The sequence below is a fragment of the Abramis brama genome (assembly GCF_963993115.1).
Source record: "Abramis brama genome assembly, chromosome: 19".
Classification (NCBI taxonomy): Eukaryota; Metazoa; Chordata; class Actinopteri; order Cypriniformes; family Leuciscidae; genus Abramis; species Abramis brama.
This window is the reverse complement of record NC_139981.1, coordinates 21,100,620-21,119,970: the sequence shown is the minus strand read 5'-3', so window position 1 is coordinate 21,119,970 and position 19,351 is coordinate 21,100,620. Positions and strand designations below refer to the sequence as shown.

The 19,351-nt window shown below is 38.5% G+C and overlaps 1 protein-coding gene across 2 annotated transcripts in view; it reads left to right on the top strand.

Annotated features, from left to right (window-relative positions):
* The window catches only part of ppp2r5eb (protein phosphatase 2, regulatory subunit B', epsilon isoform b), a 34,957-nt gene extending 26,572 nt beyond the window's left edge, over positions 1–8,385 (top strand). For both annotated transcript variants that reach the window (XM_084092246.1, XM_084092245.1), the window contains exons 3-13: positions 213–314; positions 830–922; positions 1,019–1,149; positions 1,237–1,296; positions 4,318–4,426; positions 4,519–4,572; positions 4,670–4,720; positions 4,853–4,972; positions 5,220–5,347; positions 6,698–6,799; positions 6,908–8,385. In XM_084092246.1, coding sequence (XP_083948372.1) covers positions 213–314; positions 830–922; positions 1,019–1,149; positions 1,237–1,296; positions 4,318–4,426; positions 4,519–4,572; positions 4,670–4,720; positions 4,853–4,972; positions 5,220–5,347; positions 6,698–6,799; positions 6,908–7,007 — 1,050 coding nt within the window. In that variant the 3' untranslated portion in view covers positions 7,008–8,385. The remainder of the gene's footprint in view (positions 1–212; positions 315–829; positions 923–1,018; positions 1,150–1,236; positions 1,297–4,317; positions 4,427–4,518; positions 4,573–4,669; positions 4,721–4,852; positions 4,973–5,219; positions 5,348–6,697; positions 6,800–6,907) is intronic.
* Positions 8,386–19,351: the final 10,966 nt, after the last annotated feature.

Genomic DNA, 19,351 nt, shown 5'->3' with positions numbered 1-19,351 from the left:
ATGGCTATTTCAATGTAAATGTAGATAGAAATGGCTCATTCTAAGGTAATAAAAACATAACGGTTCATTAAGTAAGGTCTTTATACACCACTCAGAACATAGTTATGTATGTGATATTGCATTTCTGTCAACAGATCTTCCTAAATATTACACAAATGCACCTTGAGTTTTTCCCATGTCTTATGGTTATGTTACATCTCTCTCTTTCTCAGGTGTCCTATAATATATTCCGAACTCTTCCGCCCAGTGACAGTAATGAGTTTGACCCAGAGGAGGATGAACCCACTCTAGAGGCCTCGTGGCCACATTTACAGGTGTGTGTGTGTGTGTGTGTTTCTATGCGGTGGAGGTTCTTGAGAATATTGTTGTGTACTTTGGTCCCTTTCTCCTTGTGTAGAGCTCAGCATGTTTGTCTGTGTGTATTTTCGAGGGTTTGTACACACACTCTGACCCTCTGTGTATGTGTGTGTGTGTGTACTCACTGTATGCTTCCAGGACTCCTTTAGAAATGAGATGTATATCTCAAGGAGAATCTTCCTGGTAAAACTTTTCTCTTTCATATCGTTATTAATCCCTGCTTCCTCGTCTGGAAAAAAAAATCCAATATTGACAGTCACATTCCCAGATTTGCTCCTTGTCCTTTTTTTCTTCCAACCTCTTATAATGGCAAAGACCACTGGTGGCAGTAGCAGTGTGTGCTGTGACTGTGTGACCTCAGTCGAACCATAACCTTTGACCTTTTCATTTTCTCTGCGTTTCTCTGCATGCATGCTGAGTTCAAAGCACTCCCCCAAATAACACATACTCTCTCTCTCTTTTCTCTTCTCAGCTGGTGTATGAGTTCTTCATTCGCTTTTTGGAGAGTCAGGAGTTTCAACCCAGCATTGCCAAAAAGTACATAGACCAGAAATTTGTCTTACAGGTGAGGATGTTCTTTTTTTAAAAATCTCCTCAATTCCTTTTTTCTCAGTAACATTTGTTCATCTTTCTTTTTTTTGTCCATCTGTTGTCCTGTCAGCTGCTGGAGTTGTTCGACAGCGAGGACCCACGGGAGAGAGATTACCTGAAGACAGTCTTACACAGAATCTACGGAAAATTCCTGGGACTGAGAGCTTTTATACGAAAACAAATTAATAATATTTTTCTACGGTGAGGGATCTAATATGACGATTTACATTATATTTGCACATGCAGGAATCAAGCGCAGCCATTCATCTCTGTGTCTCTCATTCATAGTTTTGTTTATGAAACTGAGCACTTCAATGGAGTCGCAGAATTGTTGGAGATTTTGGGCAGGTGAGTTGTACTTTTTTTGGTACTTTTTCAGTCACAATGTAAAAGAAGTAGTTACAGATCATTTCTTCTGTATCGTTAAATGGACTATTGAAAAAGAAACCATGTAAGGCTATCCGCCTATCCATCAGTTGTTAATTGGCTGGAGGCAGATTGGAATGCAAGCTTGCAGTCAATAGAGGGTATGTGTGTGTCTGCGTGACGTCACCGTCGACCGGAGAGACTGCGGTTACTCCCACTGAGTGGCAAAAAGACTGAGCGGCAGCATTGGTTTTCAGCGTAAATGCCACGTGAACACACAAAACACAACTAAAACGGGAAAGAGCTTTGAGATTGACTGTATAAATAGAATTGACAAGAAATCTTAGGTATATTTTTATAGACTTACGAAAGCTACAGAAAAGAGAAGCAAATGGATCGCTGCAATTCATAGAAACAACTGGACTCCAGGCAGCGAAAGGTGGATTTGCAGTTGTCATTTTGTGTCAATATGCTGAATTTTGGGGTAAAATCATACCCTATATATTGTATTAAGTCATCAATTAAATATTTACCATCGTATATTCTGCATAATTGGATATTTTTAAATAAACACTGACTATATATATATATATATATATATATATATATATATAAAACATTGATACAAGTGATCATCTGGATTTAGACCTACCTATATTGTATTTTAAGCGTTTACAGGTAAATTTGCTTTATGTATTTCCCCGGCGTCAAAATCAGACACGTATAAATGTCAGGAAACACGATTCCTGGCTGCATGTCAATATCCATGGATCACTGGATCTTTGGTTAGTTGTAAGGAACACTATATCGAGTCCAACCTTCAGTTTAAATTGATAATTGTTCGTTTTACTCGCATTTTCACAGTTTCCCCTATTAAATCCAGTAAGGCAGCAGCTCTATTGCCACTCAGTCCGGCTGAGGGGATGTGTTCCGGCGGGAAAGTGACATCAGTGCATACCCTCTATTGTAAAAGAGGGGCAGGATTTAAGCAAATAATTTGAGAAATGTGGCATACCAGAGAGAAGTATGATGTATTACCTCGGCCCAGTTGTTTAAAAAGTTTAATCTGGATCAGATTTATCTAGATTTGGAAATCCAATGTTTTGCTATCCAGGATCAAGTAATCCATCTTATTTTTGCGCTGGTTTTTCAAAGCAAGATAGGATTGGATCATGCTGATCCAGATGCACAATTTTTCAGATTACCAAATCTAGATTAGCAGTGCTCCAAACACATTTCACAAAGAGAAAGAATACAACATAAACAAACAAACAATCAGACCCCTACAGAGGCACAAAAGGGGACATGTTGGGGCAAAATATATGACATGGGAGAAAAATTCTAGATTTTAATGCTTTTGCATTCTTTCAAGAAACGTTGCATTCACTCTCAAAACTTGAGATCTTTGCAGAGTTTCTTGTGGGAACGCAAAACATTTGCAAGAGAACATTAAAGCATTAAAATAATTGTTTTCTTCCATCTCATATTTTTCCTTTCAGAGTTTCCATAGCCCCTCATGTGACCCACAACAAAAACAAGCAAATAAATATTCAATAAGGGATGCAATTGTTTTAGTGATTAAAAAAACACCTACAATTAAATATATTATTTTTGATAATGACATCTGTTTTGGGGATTATTTTATGGTGCCAAAATTGTGTTTTTTACCTTACTGTATACTGAAAAGCTTAATAGGTAGCCTAATGTGTACTTGTTATTTATTACTTTAACAGTTAAACTAATCAAGAGCAAATTTAAAATAGAAATGTGTGTATAATATCACATGATATAACCAGTTTTAAAGTTTTATTACATTTGTGTTCCCAAAATCCCCCCTTCTGCGGGGATTAGGAGAATCTTGTTTTTTTTGTTTTTGTTTTTTTTTAATCAAAGATATCCCAATCTTACTAAAAAGTTTTGAACAACACAAACTTGAACAAAACAAGATTGGATTTTGTGATCTAATCTGATTTCAGAATCCTTTTTGTCTTTTGAATAACCCATTTTCAAGTTTTGATCCAATTGGTTAGCCGAAATCCGATCCGAATACTTTTGAACAACTGGGCCCAGAAGATTGAGTTATGGCATTTTGATTAAAAATATGGTTAAAACTTTTTTTTAAGATCATTAAGATGCATTTAGTAAATATACAGGGTTAATTTCCATTTTATGCTGACTTTTAGCTTAAAGCTGTACTGTTTTGTTTGTTTGTTTTGTTTTGTTTTTACAGTTAGTAGACCTCATTATTAGGGTTTTCATGGGTTAGTTTTCTTAACATGCTAGTCTTGCATGCATGGTCATTTACACGTTTAATTGATTTATTTAAATTAATCAAGTTAATAATATCTATAAGGATGTGCCACCAATTATGGTTAGTATTTGTATACTTTGGATAGGTAGTAATGGAAATACTAAATAGGGTTAGAATTTGAATGTGTTGTGTATGCAATCAGTGTTGTGATTGTTTTGTATGCAGTTTCAGTCACTTAACATAATTAAATGATTGCAGTTAACTAACAGATCGGATTTGCTTTTACATGAGATACGAGTTATTCTTGATTGCCTAAACATGTAAGTCTTAGAGGGATGGTTCATCTGAAAATAAAAAAGTATTTTATTTACCGTCATGTTATTGTAAACCACATGACGAGCAGAAGTTTCCATACAGTGAAAGCATACAGTCTCCAGGGGCTCCATAAAAATAGTCCATACTCATGTGATTGTTCTAAGTCTTGGCCAGACAAAAGCTTTTTGTGAGGAACAGGCTGTAATTAAATTGTTATTCACTAAAGATCTTGACATCCGCTGCAGCTTTTGTCAAACCTGAGAACTGAAAGGTTATAGCACAGTCTTCTCAGGAATTTCCCTCAAATATGATTAAATTGGCAGAAAACCCCTAAAGATTAAATGACTCTGAGTTTTGCATTGCGCTGACTGTAGGGGTAAATTCAGTGTTACCCAATCAGAATTCTGTTAGTGAAAGTTGTGTTTGTCTCCTGTCAGCATCATCAATGGCTTCGCTCTGCCGCTGAAGGCCGAGCACAAACAGTTTTTGGTGAAAGTTTTGATTCCTCTTCACACCGTCAGGAGCCTCTCGCTTTTTCACGCACAGGTACCAGTGCCCATGAGTTTTAAAACATTCAGATGATGAGTTGACTTCCTGCAGTCTTGATCCTGTCAATGAAACGACTGTTGTTTTCACAGCTGGCGTATTGTATTGTACAGTTCCTAGAGAAAGACCCAGCGTTAACAGAACCAGTAAGTGCAGTAAACGTACAAAGCCTTTCACTGATCATCTCTCTTTTTTTAAGTCCATTTATCTAACCAGTCTCATGTTTTCCTCTCCTTTTAACAGGTTATCAGAGGTCTGCTGAAATTCTGGCCTAAAACTTGCAGTCAGAAAGAGGTGAGCTGAATAGAGCTAATTCACAGCAAGAGGTTGATCGGTCATGATTTCAGGACAGTGGAAGTGTTGATGACGATAGGATGCATTCTTCTTCATACACTGCTCTGATTGTCTGCATTGATGTGTGTGTAGGTCATGTACCTAGGAGAGTTGGAGGAGATTCTGGATGTGATTGAGCCCACGCAGTTTGTGAAGATCCAGGAGCCTCTTTTCAAACAGATCTCTAGATGTGTCTCCAGCCCTCATTTTCAGGTCTGCACAAACCTACTCTTGTCCGAGACTGAATTAAACTGGTCCAAATATAATTATATTGCCAGAAATTAGCTCTATAATAAATTATGATATTTGATAATGATATTTCACAACAGATCAGTTCTAGGTTTCACAACAGATTTTCACAACAGATTTTACCAGGTTTTCTTATGGAGTTGACTGTATCAAAATGCTTATAAATGCATGTAGCAATTGCTCGCATCAAGGTGTTTCTGTGTGTGTCCAGGTGGCTGAGAGAGCTCTGTACTACTGGAATAATGAGTACATCATGAGTCTGATTGAGGAAAACTCCAACGTGATTCTTCCCATAATGTTCACAAGTCTGTACCGGATCTCCAAAGAACACTGGAACCCGTGAGTCAAAGCCACACTGTTATTTAACACCAACAGTCTGTGAGACTTTCAAGAGTTCATTGGAGCCTCTCTTGTCCTAATCACATTCCCTGCATTTTCCTCAATTTCCAAACTCCCTCAGGACACTTATTTAATTAATAAAATAATTATGTTAATTGAATTAAATTAAAATGAAATAATAAAAAATAACGTATTTTTCCACACATTGCTTTTGGGATATTGGGACATTGCTTATGTGGTTCCTTTATTGGAGAAGTTAATTTAGTTGTTTTGTTTTTTTTATGTGAAAGTTGCTATACTCACTATGTATACTTGTTTCCGCCACAGAATAAAAAATAAAAAAGGTTATTGCGACTTTTTATCTCACAATTCTGACTTTTTTTTTCCCTCAATTGCGATTTTTACATCTTGCAATTCTGACTTTTTATCTCAGAATTGTGTGATATAAAGTCGCAATTGCGTGTTATAAAGTCAGAATTGTGAGATATAAACTCACAGTTGCGAGAGAAAAAACTCGAAACCTGAAAACTCTTTTTTTTTTGCAGTTTATATCTGCAATTCTGACTTTATAACACGCAATTGGGAGATATAAAGTCAGAATTGCGTGATATAACGTCGCAATTGTGTGTTATAAAGGCATAATTGTGAGACATAAACTCGCAAGTCTGAGGAAAAAAGTCAGTCTTTTTTTCCTTAGAATTGGACTTTATAACTCACAATTCTAAGGAAAGATGTCAGAATTGTGTGGTCGCAATTGCGAGGAAAAATTGTTTAATTCTCACAATTCTGACTTAATAGCACGCAATTGTGAGTTTATATCTCGTGATGTAAACTCGCAATTGTGAGATAAAAAGTCGCAATTATCTTTTTAAATGTTTTAAAGAATTTTTATTTTAAAGAAAATAATACTTTTATTTAGCAAGAATACATTGTTGATCATAAGTCACAGTAAAGATATCTGTTGAAAATAATTTCTTTTGAGCTTTCTATTCATCAAAGAATTCTGAAAAAGCTTTTCAAGGGTCATGTGACACTGAAGACTTGAGTAATGGCTGCTGAAAATGTAGCTTTGCCAACAAAGAAAATAATTATTTTAAAATATAGTGAAGTATAGAAAACCTGTTACTTTAAATTGTATTATGTTGAGCATAAAAAACCTTACCGACCCCAAACTTTTGAATGGTAGTGTACACTCACAGCCTCCATGTAAAGTTTCAGTATATCTGTATGTGATATTCTCAACACATCACTGTCCAGCACTAATTGGATATTGCCATCTGCTGGAGTAAACATGTCCTGTCCTTCCAAGTGCTTTAAATGGTCTAATTCTTTCTCTTTCTCCACTTTAAGGGCCATAGTAGCTTTAGTCTATAATGTTCTGAAGTCCTTCATGGAAATGAACAGCACTTTGTTTGATGAACTCACGTCCACTTACAAGTCAGATCGTCAGAGGTGAGCTGTTTTTTCGATTCTTTACTCTTTGGCTTGCGTGCTGCTTATGCATGTGGTGTTAAACATACCCTCCTCACCGTTATTTTCATTATTTCTGTCATTCCTCAGAGAGAAGAAGAAAGAGAAGGAGAGGGAAGAGCTGTGGAAGAAGTTGGAGGATCTGGAGTTGAAGAGAAGCCTCCAGAGTGACGGAATTATTCCCACTTAATGACGCGCCTCTCCTGGACCGCTTTTTCCCCAACGCCTCCACCACGCGCTCGGAACGTTGGCCACTTTTTTTTTTCTTTCTGTATTTGTGCGACTTACTTTACCGTAGATTCACCTCGTCAGTCTCATTATTTCAAAAGCACTGTAAATAACTTTATTTTATCCTCTTTTTTTTCCCCCTTAAAAATATTATGCCGAAAAAGAACGTGACTAGAAAGTAAGTTAAAAAATAAAAATAAGCAAAAAAAAAAAGAAAAAGAAAAAAAAAGAGAAACCCGCACTGGAGTTGGAAGGACTTTGAATAGACAGTAGGACTGAAATGAACGACTGCTGTTAAGAAAATCAAACAAACAAACGTAGAATCTCAACCTACCAATCTGACTTACCTCGCCCATCCTTACTGAACAACACCAGCCCAATTCTCTCTCTCTCTCTCCTCACTTCCTGCCCCCTCTCTACGCCCCATACTCACCCCCTTTTTCTTTTCCTCTTCATGTCAGCGCTCTCTGAATTGGATCAACATTCGCCACCTGAGTGTCCTGAATATTTGAAAGCAGATTCGTCTACCCTCAACCTTTGACCCTTGTTTATCCATTAACATCTGGATAAATGCAGCTCCAAAGGGAACGCAAAGGACACTATGCAGTAATCAGCAGAGAAGAGGAAGTGGACACAGAATCATGAATACACACCAGCTCATACCCACCCCCACCCCCACCCCCACCTTTTCGTTATTTTTCTGTCCAAATGCGGTACACTCATTTGGACTCTTTAGCACCAGTCCGGTACTGGTACCAGTGAATGAGAAACACACACACACACACATCTGAGGTAGTGTCTAGAATTCCAGCAGCAAAACCGGAGAAGCTTGTCACGAGAAATGGAACTGCACGTTCACACACACATTCTGCATTCGAGTGTGTGAGGGAGTTTCTTACAGTGTTAAGTACCTGTATACTGTATTTGAATGCAGTACTTTGATACTCTGTATCTAGTAGAACCTTTAGCGTATTTTTTGTTTAGGAGAATCCAGTATATGATGAGGAAAGATTGAACAGCCTCTTGGGATTTATCTTTTCGTTCTTTCTTTCTTGGGTTTCACTTCTAATTTGTTTTGGGTTTAGGTTTTTTTGTCTGGAATTGGTTTTGTTTTTTTCTTTTGACCAAGTGGAATTTGTTCTCTCTTCCTTTTTTTACTTAGTTGCTGATTGGGGGGGAGTGAGAGGGGGATTGTGGAGGACTGATGCTGTGGTGAGCATTGTCAGAATTGAACCTGTGCTTTAGAAAGCCCAAGACATCAAACAATTACAAAAGTTAAAAAGGGTCGGAGAAATACAAATGTTTAATTATTTTAAAAAATAAAGAGATATTAAATTAAACCTGTTTTGTGATAAAGATGAAATGCACATTTGCTTTTTTTGTGGCGTGTGTGAGCGGATGAAAGCGTAAATGTGAAAACACTTTTTACGTTGGGCATTATTAGGGTTGGAAATCGAGAAATGTTTCTTGTTTTCACGATCTTTGCTTCTGTTAACTGTTCTTACATACTTTAAAGTTCTTTTTGAGTATCTTTTCAATGAATCAGTTGAATCTGTTCACAAAACCCATCTGTGGTGCGTCTCCCAAAAGAATCGTCGAACAACTGTGGTTTTAAGTTCCGTTGAACTGTGTTGGTGACCATAGTTGGCTTTGGGAAAAACGCGCACTGAATGATTCGTTTACAAACTGAACTGAATCAGAATTGCAGTGGTAGCAATGAATCGTGCTTCCTGTCACTCACTGTCACACAAGTGACTCATGATCTGGTTCTTGTAATTAATTGATCCAAAATACTCAAAAATCATTGTTGAACTTGGGCTATCGAGTCAAATCAGTCAGAATGCTTTTTTTAAATACTCAAGCAAGTCATTCTGCTGCAACGAGTCGTACAAATTGTCCAAACGAATGACTCTCTTGAGCTGGTTCTTCTAATGAATTCATCAAAAAGACAAGCATCATTGGTGGTGATGTGTGTTATGTGTTTAAAAACAGTCAGTGGTGCGTTTCCCACAGCCAACTGCGGTCGCAAGTTCCGTAGTCATCAACACAATTCAACTGAACTTGAATTGAATAACGATGCTTTTGGGAAACGCACCCCAGAATGATTCTTTACACAACCACATTATATTTTAAATATTATGTCAACTTGAAACTGCTACTGTTCACTTGTAAGAACAGAAAAATTAAAATTGTTGTTACTCACCTTTTTTATTTTTTTTTAAACACCTGGCCACTATGAGTATCATTTTATTGCATAATCTTTGTAATAAATTATTTCTCCTTTTGTTTTCTATGGGGATTTGAATGACTTGAGCGTGAATAAATAAGAGGATTTTCATTTTTAGGTTACCTATTACTATTGACAATTCTTCGACAGATGTGTATTTTGTTTATAAAATCAGTATGATTCTCTTTCCAGCCCTCTACTCACCAGTACCAAATTCATCCACAAGAGTGCAACAGAGCTCAACATTAAAATTTTGCAAACCAGCTAATGATACTTTTGCATTTGTGGAAAACTTTGGATGTGGATCATAAGCTCTTTTCAACCTTTGTGCATGTAGTCTTTTGATGAAGGTTGATTTTGTTTTTCCTAATGGTTTGCATGCTAAAGTGTGAGCTTGCAGGATTTGGCAGGATTTTTCCTGAGGGGTTAAAGGATTTAAGGGCTGCTCTGAAATTGGCAGGTATAAATGTACTTTGGACATATGCTGGCTTTATTCTTTCAGTTTGAGCATTAACATGTCAGATACTCGGAGGGAGAGGAAAGGATAGGAAGGAAGGAAGGGCATATTTGGGAAACCTGGAGCATAGCAGTGTGTTTTGGGGAAAAAGCTAAATGTTCTTAAAAGAGAGTTCATCCAAAATTGAAAATTATTTATTCACTATCATGTTTTTCCCCAACCTGTATAACTTGATTTCTTCTGTGGATTTTTTTTCTTTCTTGTTTTGCCATTGGTTTGGAACAAATGGAGTTTTTATATTTTGTTTATCTCATTCTCTCATAAAAATCCTTTTATTATAATATATATTTAATGGGTAAATGGACAAAACACAGAATGCCAATGACAGACTAATGGACTCCTTTTTTGATGCTTTAGTGAACCAGATCTGAAAAGCGGAAAAATCTTTTGAGTCTTGATAATTGGAGAAGAGGATCTTCCACAATAACTGTAACTCTTTCCATTCATTTCAGCTCCACTACATTTCTGGACTTAGTTGGTCTCCCAGCCTGGTCCCGCTTGTTGGTTTTAGAGGGTTTTGGACACTTGTCAGCTGGGAAAATACAAAACAAAATACGCTAAACTAATTGGACACTCAGCCATGCTGGAGACCAGTTTAAACCAGCTAAGACCATTAAACCAGCTTAGATTTTTACCAGCAGGATTTTGATTAGTCTTTAGTCTACTCTTTACCAACTTAAAAAAAAAAAAGTCTTTCTTGGTTTACATTTCACCACAGTGAATATGATGAATTACCTAAATGTATTATAATTCACAGGGTTCCTATAGTTTGGAAAAGCATGGGATCTGGTGAGTATTTTCAGGTCAGGATAAGCATGGGAAAAAAGAAAACCTGTGGAAAAATTAGTTTGTGTCAGCATAGTATCACCTATTCAGTTTTCTAAAATATTAAATTAAGAATTTCTAAAAATAAATGTATCATTTAAGTAGAGTGTTTTCATTATAAAAGGTTAGTGATTGTCAAACACAACTGAATGAATTCAAGGTGCACATTTTCATCATGCGAAACTGTTTGTCTTTACTATATCTCTAACTTTACTATGTCTCTTTTGAACAAATGTGTATGTGCCACTCAAACCATCAACAGATAAAGGAGCAAACGATTATCTAAATCAGACTACTTTGCTGTTGTTATCAATATATACAGGTTTTAAAGCGTTTAAGGTTTGTTCTCGTTTAAGCGCATGTTATCACTTGAAGAAAACCAATGAAAAAAATAAAATAACTATTTAGGGTTGGCTGTGATATATATACATATATATATATATATATATATATATATACACCAAATATAATGCTTAAGACCCATTTATGTTAAATATGGTCTGAAAATATTGGAAAAGGTTTGGAAATTTGGGTCTGGAATTTTGAAATTGAAAATGTGTAGGAACCCTGAATTCAGTTGTCATTGTATAAATTAGTTAATTTTTTCTTCCACAACTGGAAAAGTATAGGGTAAAACTTTATTTTGATGGTCCACTTAGACATTGTACTAACTTTGAGTAACTTTGAAACTCTAGCACAGTATGCATAGCAAGTTTCTTTAAAAAAATTTAATAGATCTATAGAATAGTAAGTGTTAGTATTAATGGGTCAAGTGTTGATGGAAAAAGATCTTGAAAACGGTTAAAGACTCAGCTGCTCGGGTTTAGTTAAGCAGGTCATTCCACCAGCAGGGAACAGTCAAGGTAAAGGTCCGTAAAAGTGATTTTGTTCCTCTTTGAGATTGCACCACAAGGCACCGTTCACTTGCAGAACGCAAGCTTCCGGAGGGCACATAGGTACATAGGTATGAAGCAGTGAGTTTATGTATAGGGGTGTAGAGCCAGTGGTTCTGTGGGCAAACATCTGTTCCTTGAGTTTGATGCGAGCGGCAACCAGTGCAGTGAGAGGTGTGATCTGCGCTCTCTTCGGCTCATAAAGACCACTCTCGCTGCCGCATTCTGGGTCAGTTGCAGAGGTTTAACAGTACATGCTGAAAGACCTGCCAAGAGAGCATTACAATAGTTCAGTCTGGATAGAACAAGCGCTTGGACAAGGAGTTGTGTAGCATGCTCTGATAGGAAGGGCCTGATCCTGCTAATGTTGTATAAGGCAAATCTGCAGGACCGGGCAGTTCTAGCAATGTGGTCTGTGAAGTTCAATTGATCATCAATCACAACTCCAAGGTTCCTGGCTGTCCTCGATTGAGTTATGGTTGACTAACCTAGCTGAATGGAGAAGTTGTGATGAAGTGAGTTGGCTGGGACCAAAAGCACCTCCGTCTTCACAAGGTTTATTTGAAGGTGGTCCTGAGATGCCTTTCATCATGAGGATTTACAGTAGGATCTAATGGTTAACTGTGTCAAAAGCAGCAGACAGATCCAGCAGGATGAGAACTGAGGATTTGAAAGCTGCTCTTGCCAGTCTCAAAGCTTCAATAACTGAGAACGGGGCAGTCTCAGTTGAGTGGCCACTTTTGAAACCAGACTGATTGATGTCCAGGAGGTTGTTCTGTGCAAGAAAGGTAGAGAATTGTTTGAACACGACTCGTTCAAGTGTTTTAGCAATGAATGGGAGTAGGGATACTGGTCTGTAATTTTCTAAAAGTGCTAGATTTAGAGTGGGCTGGATTTAAGCAGTGGGGTTATCCGAGCCTGCTTAAATGCTGTGGGAAAAGTACCAGTGTGAGGAGAGGTGTTGATGATGTGAGTGAGTGTGGGTACAACTGAAGAAGAAATGGCTTGAAGGAGATGAGTGGGGATAGGATCAAGTGGACAGTTAGTAGGGTGATTGATTGGAAAGGGTGCGTTTGGAGACTTCTGCCTCTTGAGAGCTGAGAGGAGGGGAGAATGTGTGTGTTTGTTTTTAAGATGTGTGTGCCAATTTGTGGAAAATAGGCCTCTGATGGTTGTTGTTTTTATGAAGAATGTGGCAAAGTCATCAGCTGTTAGGGTTGATGAAGGAGGAGGAGGATTAAGAAGAGAGGAGAAGGTTTTGAAAAGCGTGCGAGAATCAGAATTGTTAATTTTGTGGTACTATGTCATTTTAGCAGTAGAGATATTAGCAGAGAAGGAATAGAGGAGAGATTGATACAGACCAAGGTTAGTGGGATCTTTAGATTTGTGCCAATTTAGAACGATGTTCGCGAGAACATCAGATAGCCAGGGGGCGGAGGGGGTAGCGTGGGCTTGCCTGGATGAAAGGGGGCAAAAGTTGTCTAAACAAGATGTTAGAGTGGAGAAATGAGCATTAGTAGCCCTCTAGTGATGAAAGCTGATTAAGGGGAAGAAGTGTGGATGAGACCAAAGAGGATAAGCTGGAGGGTGAAAGTAAGCGTAGGTTACGCCGCAAAAAAAGTGACCTGTGGAGTTGTTTTGTCATGTGCCAGATTGGTTAAGTGAGGAATTATTTTACTAACCTAACTACAGTCTGTTAATACTTGGAGGTAGTTGACAAGTTACAGTTACAGTTAGTATAATATCTAAAGTGGACCATCGAAATAAAATGTAACAAAGACTATCTTTGATTTTTTTGAGAGCATCTTTCTGAATTACTCAAACTTGCTAGTGACTTTGGGCCATGGAGTGTTTTAGGTCTTTATAGCAACAGCATAAAGTTATCTGGGGCTAGATTAAGGTCCTCTAAAATATTTATTAACCCTGGGAGGGATGGCCATCCATAGAAAATAGTAAGTTCAAGCAACAACTCTGAAAAAATGGAAATCGATGCAAAGCTTAATGTGAGGTTGTTTTTTTTTTTTTCTCTTCTTCTTTTTTCTTTTTACTAATTTGTTCCTCTCATGTAATGTGGTATCAAATATTTATTTTGGGATTGTACTTCAAACCTGCACTTTTAAATATGGGGCCGGTCTAATGTGCTTTTTAAAATTTAGGCCTGTTATATAACTGTATATTCACACACAGTATATTCAGGTCACAAATGTCACACAGTCCTTGAGTTAGGTTCGGTGCTGTTTCACTTGTGTGAAATTGCTGTATTTTCTATAATTCACACATTTACACAGTCTGTTTTGTTAGGTTTTAACCCAGTAATTGTGTAAGGGCCTCTACAGTTTATGTGCCATGGAGACTGGGACACCGTCAACAGAGTTTGCACCTAGAGAGCAACATCTGTGTGTCATTCAGGTAACTGATATTCCCAGGTATGTTCTTGATTAAGCAATTGTTGTTCATCTTAGAACAACTTGTCATACAAACATGGTCCACTAACACTATATGATTGACAGTACTTTTGTTTCAGGCAACCAGTAAGGAGATTGATACAAAACTTGGATATTTTCTATCCTGCTTTTGACCTTCTTTTTCAAACACTCGTTTTGATGGGCGCCACATTCAAGACTTGGAAGTAAACGCCCACTGCTCTGATTGGGTAACAGTTTTGCATTTTTAAATAATTTTCAACATGCTGATCCTGAATCAGAGGTAGGCCCTACTTTAAGTTACCACACTTATAGTTGACAAAATAGCTTACAGAGTTTAATTCGAATTTAATTGTTTGTCACACTGTCATTCTTATATTCATCATTCATAATTTTTAGTAAAGTGAAAGGAAAGTGAGTATAAAATGATCTGTAACAAACAAAGCAATAGTTACACATGGTAAAAACACTGTTACTCACACTTGTGTGTTGCGACAATACAGACGGATTCAATACAGTCAGCACTGCATCATTTATTTTCAGTCTCTGAAAAGCTTCCGTCGAACTGTGTCTTTGTTTAAAAAACGAATCCGCAGGAAAATGAAGTGAACAAACGAACAGTGTCTTAAAGCTGCCGTCGGCAACTTTTTTTTGATCATATTCAGTGAAATCGACACTATAATCCGACAGAACAACATAAATAAATTGGTTTTAGAAAAAAACCCGAGCTTCTAACTCCACCTGGAGCGTGTTATTTGTTTTGCAAAAATCCACCGCTCCCGTCTCATCGGGTCCAATCAGCGCAGGGGGGTGTGAGATCTGACTGTCAATCACAGTTCGTGCATACGCCACAGATCCCCTCTCCCTAAATTTTGGCTAAGTCCACTCAATCTGCCAGACTTGCCGACTGCAGCTTTAACTGACGCAATCTGGATCTTCATTAAAGGGGTCATATAATGTAATTTTTGTACAAGCTAATATGATTCTTTAGGGTCTAAATTAAAAGTTTGTAATATACTTTAATTAAAAATTCTCATTAGTATTGTAAGAAAACACTCATTTTACCTGGTCAAAAACAGCTGTTTTCAGCACGCCGTTTTGTGCATGTGTCTTTAAATGATAATGAGCTTTGCTCACCCCGCCCCTCTGTTCTGTGCATACACCGTTTAAAATAATAATACAAAAACCATAACGCGTTGTTCATTATAAACGTGGGATTATGAAATATATTGAGAACATAGAAAACATGCCGTAATGTACCCTGAGTGTAAAAATAGCCGCATTCATCGTGAAGCGTGCAAACTATTTGCAAAGATTAATATAAAGGTCAATAAAACGTTACACTCACTTGTTCTTCTGGAGGTTCAGCAGGAACACGAATAGTTGATCCTTTTTTCAAGAGTAGCTTCTTAGCAAATCCAGCTTTATACTGACCCTCGTTTGTAAAGCAGTCTGGTGAAATGATTCGCGCAAACATGACAGCATTGACGTTGATCGTGGGGAATATTCCCTTCGAAAACAAACTCAGCCACTGCGTCTTCAGCTGTACGGATTTAGAAACATCATCAATATGACTGCTGTGTTCGTTATTACACCCAAGAACAGAACACCACAATCGTTAGACGCCATTCTACTCAGCACTCCAGCTATCAACAATGAACGCGCGTCGGCGCGTGCTATGATTGACAGCTCGCTCACGAGGGCGCGAGGGCGGGTCTGTGTTTGAAACGCTGCTGTCAATCAGACATCGTGGGAGGGGCGTCGATATTGTGACGTCACAATATCGAACAGCTTGATTTGAGACAGGAGGAAACATATAAGATTTAAAAAAACCCACTGGATGGATTTTTATCATTTTATGATGGTTGTGTACAGGCACTGCCAACACACATTTCAGTACAATCAACTTGTAAAAGTGCATGTACCATTATATGACCCCTTTAAAAATAAACTTGGCACTGCAAAATGTCTTGTAATCCTCTGAGGCATTTCTATTGTTCCTTTCGAGTTTGGTTCACTCTACATTGCGTCTGTAGCTGACGCTATGGGGAACACATTTTTTTGTCACATACAGCAAACATCTCCTCACTATCCGCTAGCTGCCTGTCCCTTGAATACACTGTAAAAAAACGCGATCTCTGTAGACAGCCCAGGCTCCACAAACAGCAATAAAAACAAACTGGCCCAGCCTGGACCACGAAACATAACAGTGTTCCTGACAATAACCGACAAGAATGATTTGGGGGTGGGAGGTGGGGGCAAGGGGGTAATGTTTCAGAAAAAACTGAAGCTTCCCCGGGGCCGCCATTGATTAGCAGACCCTCACCTGCTGTTAGCATTCCATTAACTCCCATTCATTTTGGCGTCACTTTGACAGCGAATAACTTTACATCTGAGGCGTTTAAAGACTCCATTTGTCCATTATTTATTTCTAAAGAAACACGAAAATGTATAAAAGGCTCCATTACCTTGTATCTTACGTTATGGCCCCGTAGAAGCCGTTTTTTGTAAAAATAGGCTAACGATTGCATCATAACCACGCGACTCTCTGTCGCACAGTAGAGAAATTACCATATGGACAGGAGGAGAAGCTCGCGGGCAATCGGGGGGGACGTGGAGGCAAAATGACAAAATAATTAATCAGAATACTTAGCAAAAGTTTCTCCTGCTCCTAGCTCATAGACACCTCCTACTCACACTCTCCGTCTCTGCAAGTTTCGGAAGAGAATGATTCAGATTTCTCTTGGCACAGCTACTAGAAGACAGACGGGTTGCTCACGTCACATCTACGTCGTCAAGCTCAGTTTGAGTCTGCGCAGTACGCTCAGCCATCAGGAAGTGAGTGCTTCTAATTTACTTCACTTTTCTCCGTTGAATCCAGTGGGGTCGTTGTGTCCATTTCTTTTACTATCTATGGTTGGGGGGTTAGTGCGTGTGCACATGAAGGGGTGTGTGTGTGGGGAGTGGAGTAGAGAGAAGCATGAAGAGGGAAGTTAGATAGAGGAGAGATGTCCTAGACAACGACTAACGTTAAAAAATTATATTCTTGAGAATTTTGATATGGCCGACACACGACCAAAGAGACGACGTTCCGATGAACAAATGACAAAGAAGAGGGAAAAGGAGAAGGAACGCGCAAAGTCCCGAATTTACATCAGAAAAGCGTTCAAAAGGTGGCGAGAACTCCGTCGGCAGAAGGGCTTCCGATCTGACATTCAGGTGGCTCTGTTTTTGCTGGACAGGTGGGTAAATCCAGTTTGTTTTTTCTAAATGGTTCATGACTGTTTCAGGAAGCATGGAAGGGAGGGGGAGGGGATGGGATGAGGAGGAGGGAGGGTTGAGCTAGCTTCCGTTTTGTTTTACAATACTTTGAACGTCAACAAGTGACTTCACCCAACATCGCTTAGATCACCTTTAAGGCGACGCTGAATAGAGGATGAACGACTTCAGATTTTTTTAAGTCGACGTTGACTAGTCGCTGATAAGTCATTGATGAACAAATAAGCCTGAACCTTGAGCTGAGACTCGAACGTGGGTTGCTTTGTACACTGTTACAGTTGTGGTCAGAATTAATGGCACCCCTGGTAAATATGATCAAAAATGGCTGTAAAAAATAAATCTGTATTGTTTATCCTTTTGAAGTTTCATTCAAGAAATTCGCAAAAAATCAAACCTTTCAATAAAGTAAAACAATTGAAAGTGGGGGGTAAATCACATTATGAAATAAATGCTTTTCTCCAAAACACGCTGGCCATAATTATTGGCTCCCTGTTATTAAATACTTTTTGCAGCCTCCTTTTGCCAAGATAACAGCTCTGAGTCTTCTCCTATAATGCCTTTCAGATGCCTTCCAGACCGCAGTATTTCTACCTGGATGACCTACTCTTGAAGCAGCACTGCATGAGTCCTTCTGCCCTCATTCCGTGGTGGAGTTGCAAACCAAGCCAGGAGACTACAGCTAAGGGTTCTCATGTCGGCACAGTTCCCGCATGGCCCCTGCTCTCTAACATGCAGCTCCCCGCCTCAGAGCGACGATCTGTTGTGATCTGCTTCACAAATGATTGGTTATATCTATGTGCATTGCTGTTGTACACATTAACTTTGTAATAAGCACAGCCGGGAATCCGTCATCACTTTCTTGGTTTTGCCCACACAGGTAGTAATCTTTGCGGAAAAACCTATCCCAGACAGCAAAATCATGTCGGCCCAGAGCCGGCCCACATCTGGTACACATGGATTCCACATGGCCCAGATGTGGGCCGGATCTGGGCCGACACTTTGTTGCTGTCTGGGATACCAGATGTGCTGAGGCACCTATGCATATTGTTATATACAGTGCTTGAAGTGAGGGGGGAAATGCAATGCATATGCAAATCATTATCACATTTGAAATTTCTACAATGAAAAAAAAAATGCTTGCAGATATTGCTGACACAAGAGGCATATCATTCACACACAACACACAACAGAGACAGACATAGAGGAGGAGGTTAGCCAGAAAGAAAAATAGAGAGTAGCTACATGTGTGCCAGTGAATTCAGTAATTGGCTATTCCAAAGAAACAGTAGACAATTAAGTTGTATTATCTGATTAAATATTTGATGGTAGCATAAATTCAGCAGGCACTAGAAATTTCTGGGAAGACAAACATTGTTATTTATAATGTATAGATGATGTTCATATTTACAGATGTTCATACTTATGAAGTTCATACTCAGCACGTGTCCTTGCCTTTGTGAGGCTGGATGCTATAAGAGCCAGAGCCAGAGGTAGAAGATTAGTCAGCAGTGTGGGAAGGAATTTTGCAAGGATATCACATTAAATGGTAAATGAATTCACTTGTAATCTATTGTGCTGACTCATACTCATTGCCAAAGACATGGATAAAACAAAAAGTAGCCTAAACATAAATATTGAATCAGAACTTGTTCTGAAAAAGTCTGATCTAAATTTTATAGGATCCAAAGATGTTAACCTCATGAAAATGCTCCAGAAGGTCTTGTGGTCAGCTGATGCTGAATGGTTAAATAACTTTGTAGATTGAACTCTAATGGTGGTCCATTGCATTTCAGGAAAACCAAGCTGGACAGTCTCTTTACTGCAAGTAAGTTTCTTTTGACTGTAAGAACATTGTTCATGCAACTGCAGTGTCCACCAGTGAATGTGAAAGAGCCTTCAATGGTATGGACAGCTTTAAAAAGAGGCTTGAGGGTAGCTGGGGTTCGGAATCCTGAGGGCCTTGTATTCCTTGTATTCTCGAACCACTTCCTCTTCTCTCTATTTTAAATGCTTCATATAAACGAAGCACCTCTGCTTCATCATGCTGTATGTTCAGATTTCCCTCAGGCCAAGTGTCCGGTTAAAGAACCAGTAAGTGTGTCATCAGTTTGATCTCACCTCTATGTGAGGAGCTTTCTTGGG